The 9,032-nt window shown below is 40.9% G+C and overlaps 1 protein-coding gene across 3 annotated transcripts in view; it reads right to left on the bottom strand.

Moving 5' to 3' along the window:
* Positions 1 to 717: 717 nt before the first annotated feature.
* The window catches only part of FREM3 (FRAS1 related extracellular matrix 3), a 91,544-nt gene continuing 83,229 nt past the window's right edge, over positions 718 to 9,032 (bottom strand). Inside the window, exons 8-9 of one of the 3 annotated variants that reach the window (XM_045998264.1) lie at positions 7,024 to 7,231; positions 718 to 1,342 (exon numbers count right to left, since the gene is read on the bottom strand). In XM_045998264.1, coding sequence (XP_045854220.1) covers positions 7,026 to 7,231 — 206 coding nt within the window. In that variant the 3' untranslated portion in view covers positions 718 to 1,342; positions 7,024 to 7,025. Of the gene's footprint in view, positions 1,343 to 5,950; positions 6,003 to 6,507; positions 7,232 to 9,032 lie in introns of those variants that run through there. The other 2 variants (XM_045998265.1, XM_045998263.1) reach the window with 2 other exon arrangements.

Below are 9,032 nucleotides of genomic sequence, written 5' to 3'. Positions count from 1 at the left end.
CTGGATTGTATGGTATTTCTCTTCTTAATTTTTTGAGGAACCTCCATACTGTTTTCCACAGTGGCTGCACCAATTTATCCATTTATCTTCCATTTGTCTCATGACAGTACAGGAAACAAAATGCAGAATGGGTATAAAAAAAGTCCCTACCCCCAAATCTGGTTTATTGTGCTCTTAGATAGTTTACATATATTGGAAATCATATTATTTCCGTGGTAAAGAATGAACATGATGGGGACCAACTTCCACAGGTTTCAAGCAGTTCTAATTTTCTCTTTTCATTCTGCAGCCCTTGTGCCAAGGAATTTCCCATTGGGCTACTACCACGCCCCATCCTTTTTGTTTATGATGACAACTGGACTCAGAAGTGCGAGCCCCTGATGGTAGTGACAGCTCGAGCTACACACTATAGTCTTGAGCTGGCTTGGACATAGATGGGGTCAAGTGTGATTGATTTCATGTCAGTGAAGAAAGTGTTGCGGTCTGATTCCTGTGGTCCCTGTCACTGGTGCTGGGAGCGGCCAGCGAGCCACACACGGTCAGGGTGTCGTTAATGCTCTTGGCCGAGCAGATGGCTCTTGTCTTCTCATAATTGAAAGATTTGGGATTACAGGCTTAAAATGAGACAAAACAAAATGGCAGGAAAAAAGATGCCTTCTTTTAGGTTACGTCTGGATGGATCAAATGTTTCTACTGACAGTAGCTCTGACTGCAAAAAGGCCACATACCTGTCACCCTGGGGAGCTGAGCAAGAAGCTAAAATGACAAAACGTTTTTAAAATTTGAGGCTTGTCTCAGTAAGGAAAAATTTTTCCCATATTATATGTTTACAGTAAAGGGTCTCAAATACATACCAACAATGCTTGAGGGACATTAATCAAATTTCTCATTACAGTATGGTTTGGCACGTCCTGGCACCCAGGCAGGTACCCACTGGGAAGCACCCACACTCCAATTTGAGGAGAATTGGATTCTATTTACAGACTGAAACCCCAGCAACAAGGTTTTAAAGTAATTCGAGGCTTAAAGGATTTCTGAGTATAAAGAAGTAAGAATAAGCTAAAATGAGAGGTTCACGGATTTTTGTCTACATCACAAGCTGTGGCATTTGTTAGCTTGGAAGGCAAGTGACCATTTTGAGGGTTGATGTGCGCTGGGTTGCACAGAGCACTGAAAAGTGAGTCCCACGTTCATACACACAAGCGGAAAGCCAGCAGATGTCTGTCTTTGTTTTTTTGTGGCAGAAGTGTGAGAAGAGACATCACTTGGGGCACAGCTGAAAGAAAAGGTGACACGCATGATGCTCTTGGTTTCTTTCAGTGTACACGATAGCTCTGGCCATCTGAAATAGAGATATACAAATGTCATTTCTCAAACAGCAAAATGGACCATATGTGGTCCCAGTATATTTGCCATATTTTCCATTAGATTATCTCAGTATTCCACTCTGGGATGTTTAAGGACAATCCTGAGGGGACTCTGCCAAAGAAACTGTAGTTTTGATTTTATTGCATTAATTTGTCCTTTTGTCCTTCAGATTTGGATGTAGAACACCCATCTGGGAATGGTGCACTGAGGTTCCTCAGACTCGGAGGCCTGGAAGTCCTGTGGTTCCCCTGTGAGCTGATTATCATCTCGGTCTGTCTCCACCAGACCCGCTGTCCCTGCTTCTCTGATGCCCCAGGACATGAGTCCCATAGACCATGGCAACCGAGTTCCCTTTTCCTCTGGCTTCCTGCTGGGTCTGCCTGATGGGAAGTGCCCTCAGGAGAGCAGGGTATAGGAGCAGAGAGCTTTCCTGGTTTGCTCTGCACACATGGCTCCTTCGGTGGTTCCTCTCTCCATAGGTTTCCAGCTACTGTCCTTTCCAGGCTCTGGAATACCGCTCTGTGCTTGCCCCTCAGGCCTCATGGTGGGGATGACTCTACACTGTCATTGATCTCTTGGTGCTTCTGCAACCCTTTTGATTCACACATTTGCAATATTCCCCTCATTGAACATGCTCCAGTTAAATACTTTTGACTGTGCTGTGATTTTCCTGCTGGGACCTTGACCCAGTAAAAATTCCTTTAGGAAGAAGAGCACTTTAGTCGTAGACTTGGGATTGTTAATTTGTTTGCTCTTGTATTTGTAATCTTGAAACACAATCCTACGTGTCAGGTGTGGTGTCAAGTGCTGGACATAATAAGAGTAACATGACATCGACTCCACCTTTCTTTCACTGACGATGCTTTTAGAAATGCCAAATGCAAAACCTGCGTTCAGTCATTAATGCAGGTGCTTAGTGCTACTTACAGTAAGAAAAGAGACATAATGTATGACACCCCAATCGCATTTCCTTATAGAACTCTCTCTCATCCACACTGCTCATCTTTTATAGAAGCAAACTGTCTTTTCTTCATGCTTTCTAACATTTACCAAACAAATAGTTCATATTAAGAATAGTAAGTAAATTGCTGAATTTCTAGAAAGACGGTTGAGTAATTCTGGTTAAAGTTTTTGGTCAGTAGAGAGTCACCGCATGAATCACCTATTTTTAAGGAATTACAATAAAATAGTCTTTTTTTTTAACAATAAAATATTCTTAACACAAAATTATGATAGACTTTTTGGGGGGTTGTAATTTTGAAATCAAATTCCTAGTTTAACATTATAAATGCAGGGGAAGGGTGGAAGAGGCAAGGTTTTGTGATGATTTCTGACTGCCTATCATTTTTCTAAATTGATATTCCATTGTAGAGTCAAAGAACAAGGCTTTGCACCAAGTCCGGCATGTTTGTGTTTGCGCTCATCTGGATCCAGCTGATATCTCTTAGTGTCAAGATATGCCACGAAACTAAGAATGGAAGGGTCTGAGACCCTGGTCCTTCAAATGCCAACATGAACCTCAGGTCCAGAGAGATTCCTGAATGAGTAAAGAGAAAGGAAGACAGCTGCATATATGCCCCCTGCTCTGAAAATGTTCTTTCAAGGGTATGAAGATCACATCACTACTTGCCCTTCATCTGAGCATTATGAATTCAACTTATAGAGGGATACAGGTATAGAAGTTGGAAATCAGTATCACCGGGACAAAGTCTAGATGTTGGCAGGGCTCACTCCTCCCAGAGGCTGTAGAGGAAGATCCACTTCTGGCCTCTCCCAGCTCGGGTGGCTGCTGGCCTCGCTTGGCTTGTAGCCGCACCACCCAATCTTTTCTATGTGTGATTTCCCTCAACTCTCTTATAAGGACACTTGTGATTACAGTTAGGCCCACTCAGGAGAGACTTCCCATCTCAAGATCCTTAATTTAATTTCATGTGCCAAGATCCTTTTTCCCAGGGAAGGCGAAATTCATGTGTTCCAGGGAGACCTGCATTCTTTGGAGGCCATTTTCAGCCGACTACACCTATCAAGTTCTGTTTGTTTCGTTTCCTTGTCTCTACTTCATCATATTTAGAGAGACATTTGATGAAACCCCATTTCTCAACCCCACTTACATTTTCCTTTTGTTTTCACTTCTATTGTGTATAGTTTTGGTGATACCTCTTTGTATCCAGCTCTTTTTTCTAAACTCAGGGGTAATGTGGACCCCATTTGACTCCGTCATAAGCTGTGATGATATAAAAGAGTGAGGTCATTATAACCTGCTTAATTTCCTAAATTAAGCAAAAAAGAGCAAAAACTTGCTCTTGAACACATATATTTACCAATATAAGTATAGAGAAAGTTTGGGGAAAAAATGGCTGATAATATGCTGACTTTAACACAAAGTTATTCTCTTTCCTAGGCATGTCCTTTTACTTTTTTCCATATTTTTAAAGATTGCAATAGCAACATTATCACTGGTAATCTAGAATTCATACCATTCTATCAAGTAGATATCCCACAATTCAATTAACAATTTCCTTTAGTATGGGATATTTAGGTTGCTTAGACTTATTCACTATTATAATACAATAAGTTTATGAGTAAAACATTGTAGTGCCTTGGGGCAAAAAATATTAGAGTGCTTGCCAAGTAGAAAATACACTGTGGAGTCATCAGTGTCAGGCTGTCCTTCATGGTCCATTGTCACCTGGGCTGAGCCCTGGTGGGTACAGCAGTGCATGGAGGACTCATGCCTGGTGTCTTGTTCACTTCAGTAAATGACTGCTCTTGGCTGCCTGTGTTTTTCATTCACCCTGTGGGTGAATGAAATGGGCTTCTTAAACTGGGCCCTGGATCCTGGAATAAAATATACAACACCTTTCCACATACAGTTTATTCAGTAGTAGCGACATCATGGTGTATCTGGTATAGTTCCATGATGCTTTCTAAATCCCTAAGAAAATGGAAGTATTTTTTTAAAAGATTTATTTACTTACTTGAGAGAGAGAGAGAGAGAGCAAGCAAGCATTTATTTACTTACTTGAGAGAGAGAGAGAGAGAGCAAGCAAGCATGGGTGGGGGGAACAGATGCAGAGGGACTCTTAAGCAGACTGAGCTGAGCATGGAGCCTGAGGTGGGGCTTGATCCCATGACACCGAGATCACAACCAGAGCAGAAACTGAGTCAATTGCTCAAGTGACTGTGCCACCCAGGGTCCCTGAAAACTGAAGTATTAATGAGAAAAACAATGTATATACTTTTTATTCCATAAAAATGTTAGCACAGGGAAGAATATGTGAGGAATGAATATGAGCCCAGTTTTCCGTAGTGTTGAAGTCCATTCTTGGTAGGAAATTGGGCATTTTTCACACCTTTAGACCACTAGGTCACTTTCATTCAGAATGTACATTCATTTAGTACAATTAAAGTCATACTTAGAATATACTGGGTTTTATCCTAGAAGCCTAAAAAATGTAGTTTTCCTTCCCTGGCATGTTCTCCTGGGAGGAAACTAGGAACGGAACAGACTGCACAGAAAGCACTATTGGTAATGTCACCCAGGAAGAAAGATGTATGTGTAAATACCACATCCTTCTGAATGGAGTTCCTTAACAAAAGGCAGAACAAGAGAGTGAGAGGAAAGGGGTTGTCCGAAAAACATCTATAGACTGGGATTAATTTCAGTTTCAAAACTTATCCACTGGGGCGCCTGGGTGGCTCAGTGGTTTAAGTCTCAGCCTTCTGCTCAGGTCATGATCTCAAGGTCCTGGGATCGAGCCCTGCATCGGGCTCTCTGCTCAGAAGGGAGCCTGTTTCTCCCTCTCTCTCTGCCTGCCTCTCTGCCTACTTGTGATCTCTGTCTGTCAAATAAATAAATAAAATATTAAAAAAACACAACTTATCCACTGTGGCTTTCTCTATAAAGCTGACAATATGGATTTTTTCCTAGGCACAGAGGTACTCAGTGGGAAATTCAGATGGTTGCTTCATTTGGGGACTGCTGGATGTGTCTGAGAGTTATCCTAGCCTGTATGTCGTTTTCTCATTTTTTTTTTTTTTTTTGACATTTGTGAAGGTTCCATATCTTTCTGACATGTTGGAGAAGTCCAACAAATATATGGTGAATTGAATTGAGTCTAAAGATTTTTTTTTAAGATTTTATTTTTAAATAATCTCTGTACCCAACATGGGGCTTGAACTCACAACCCCTCAGATCAAGAGTCACATACTCCATTGACTGAGCCAGCCAGGCATCCCAAGTTTAAAAGAATTTTGATCCTGATAGCTGGGCAAACTATAAGATGAGGGAGGGTGATTTCCTGTTGGCAGATAAGTACTCGGACAGGAATTAGAACTGGAAATAGAGGCCAGATTTCTCATTTTATAGAAGGGCAAGTGAGGTCAAGAGTTGCGAGGTAGCTTAGAAAAATCTCTCTGGTAGGGGAAACTGATATTTTCCAGCAAGGAAGCAAAACCCAGCCTGATGATAGATAAGGACTTCTTTACCTATATAGGCAGACCACATGGAAGCTAAGAGCCTCCTTGTTCTCTCTTCAGCATCCGTGGGGAAGGCTTCTTGAAATAGTTTTTTTTTTTTTTTGAAGTGGTTTTTATCATGTGCCATGTTGGCTTGTGAATAGGTTAAGTCATGTCTGAAACACAAATTTAAAAAGGATTTGCATAATGATAATGACTAGATTGAAGATATGGTTTTCAAAATAATTTGGAAACTCTGATTTAGTGGTATTAGCTGAGGCATGCTGATGATATTTACATTGCCAACTTCAACTTGGTTAAGAACAAATTGGGAAGTTTGGAGCTTATACAACTCTTCAACTTTTCATTCTTCTTCATGATACTTGGATTTAAAAAATCATTTTATTTTTACCCTCTTTATTTATTTATAAAGATTTTATTTATCTATTTGACAGAGAGAGAGACAGCGAGAGAGGGAATACAAACAGAGGAAGTGGGAGAGGGAGAAGTAAACTCCCCGCTGAACAGGGAGCCCAATGCAGGGCTCGATCCCTGAACCGAATGCAGATGCTTAACTGACTGAGCCACCCAGGCACCCCCTTTTATCCTCTTTTATAAAGGAATTTGCAAAGGAAGGGACAGCTGATGAAAGGATTCCCTACTACCTAAGTGGCTCTGAGTAAGAACTGTAGTGGAAAATCGAGTAATTGGCAACATGGAGCTTTGGGCTTCTCTGCAAATTTCAGTTAGGGAACTCTTATCACAATAACCTGAAACACTGAAAGAATGTGACAGTATGTATATCGTTGAAAGGTGCTTTCTGTCCAGCTCCAATTGGCAAAGAGAAGCCGACCCTTTTATTCTTAACTTTTGATTTAATTGGTGACAATGGCTTTCACTAGCTTTAGAAACAAAGTAAGAGAAAATAGGAAAAGGAAAACAAAAGGAGCCTCATTTTTTCTGGACTCAATCTTTCTCTGTATACATCTCTCTCTATATATATCCATACAATCACATAAACTATATTCGCACACATCACCAGAATATATACAACACCAATGACAGTACAATATCATTGCTATCCCAGAGTTGCTAAGCCCTAAATATGTACAGTTTCATTCTGTTGTTAGGAGATGCTTTTGGGTGTTTAAGTCCTTAAAGTCTTTCATTCAAATGAACTACAAGCACTCTGCTTACAGTCAGATGGTGTCATTGATGAAAACGGTGGTTTTATGTGGTTCTCCAAGCACGGCACCCTCTGGCATCTGGAGAACTAATTCAAACCTTTCTGGACCTTCTAAGATGGGCTGTCCCAGGTCATCAAGGATCATCACTTGGAATATCTGCATATGCGCTCCCGGAGCAAAGGCCAGGTTTCGGCTAATGCCAACATAATCTATTCCAGCTAGTGGGAAAGGGAAAGTCAAGAGTGAGACTGTAGGATTCATTGTCATAAGAGAAAGATAGCATACTCCTATGTACACTGCACCCTCAGAATCATATTTTGTTGGCTCGATCCCCAGAAAGGGGGAGTCTCCATATTCAACCAAATGCCGTGATAGTCACTCATCCATGACCATGGGCCGTCCTCTTCAGGGCTCTCCATGTTGAGACCGGGTACATCACCTTCCAAGCACTTCCCCAAAAATCTCACTGAGAGACTGAAGGCTCCCTGAAGGCAACTTCAATTTGTAATAAAGAAGTTTACTTTTAAATTTTTAATTTTTAAGGTCACTATCATGAATTTTATTTTCATTAGATTTCACTCATTCACCTTTGCCAGATACTTGGTTGATCTTACCACATTCTGCTTGGTTTTACTAAGACATGGAGTTTCTGCGACTTCCCGAATTATTAATTATTTTGTAAGTTGGGTCACATGGTCCTATAGCTTCTTTGCTAGTAATTTAAAAAGTCATCAAGTGTAATGAATAATTAGCAATAAATTATAAGCAGTGGAATAAAATAGAAACCCTTAAGTGATATAAATAAATATGTTAATCAAGAAACAGAATATATTGTCTCAAGATATCTCTCCATAAAACTTATTAATTGCAAATAAAATACTTATTTATTGTAAAAAATTAACTTCAGGGGCGCCTGGGTGGCTCAGTGGATTAAGCCGCTGCCTTCGGCTCAGGTCATGATCTCAGGGTCCTGGGATGGAGCCCCGCATCGGGCTCTCTGCTCCACAGGGAGCCTGCTTCCTCCTCTCTCTCTGCCTGCCTCTCTGCCTACTTGTGATCTCTCTCTCTCTGCCAAATAAATAAATAAAATCTTTTAAAAAAAATTAACTTCATAGTGGAGAAATCTGGCAGATACCACCTTAACCACGTGATCAAAGTTAACACCCCATTGATGGGCTAAATGGAAACCGTGGGCCATTTGATAGAATCCAAGGAGAACACATGTCAAGTCTGCAAACTTTCCTGCCAAAGATGCAGAGCCTGAATCTAATTACAAGGAAACATGAGACAAGCCCAGAGGGACATTTTACATGCTACCAAACCTGATAGTCTTCAAAAATACCAAGGTCATGAGAATCAAGGAAAGACAAGGAACTGTTTCAGGCTGAAGGAAACTCAACAGACATGACAACTGAACGGAATGGGAGTCTCCACTGGACTCTTTCGCTGTAGAGAATGGGCAACACCTGGCAGATCTCGAATGAGGTCTGAGGATTGGAGTGTGGTAATGTGTCAGGGTAATTTCCTGACTTCATGCTTGCATTGGAGTCACAGAGTAGAATGTCTTTGGAGGCACAGCTTTCTAAGTTTTCAGAGATGGTTCCAAATTTATTGGCAACTTGCTCTCAATGGTTCAGGAAAAAAAAAGTGTTTTTTCACTGTACTTATCTCTTTTCTGTAAGTTTGAGATTGTTACAAAGATATGTTTTCTTTTTTAGATTTTATTTATTCGTTTGAGAGAGAGAGAGAGAGAGCAGTGAGGGGGAGCAGAGGGACAAGCAGACTCCAAGCCCAGCACAAAGCCTGATGCGGGATCATGACCGGAGCCAAAGTCAGATGCTTAACCAACTGAGCCACCCAGGCACCCACAAAAATACTTCTAAAGAAAGTCATTAAATAATTATGTTAAGAAAAATAAAACAAGATTACACTGAAAATTGCCAAGGCAGAAGAGTAAGGGAGAGAGAACTTGGGATCTTCTGCGCTATGGTTTGGATCTTGAGTCCATTGCTTATTTGC

This window comes from Meles meles, chromosome 2 (genome assembly GCF_922984935.1).
Source record: "Meles meles chromosome 2, mMelMel3.1 paternal haplotype, whole genome shotgun sequence".
NCBI lineage: Eukaryota > Metazoa > Chordata > Mammalia > Carnivora > Mustelidae > Meles > Meles meles.
The sequence above is the reverse complement of the archived record's forward strand: the minus strand, read 5'-3'. Positions and strand labels throughout refer to the sequence as shown.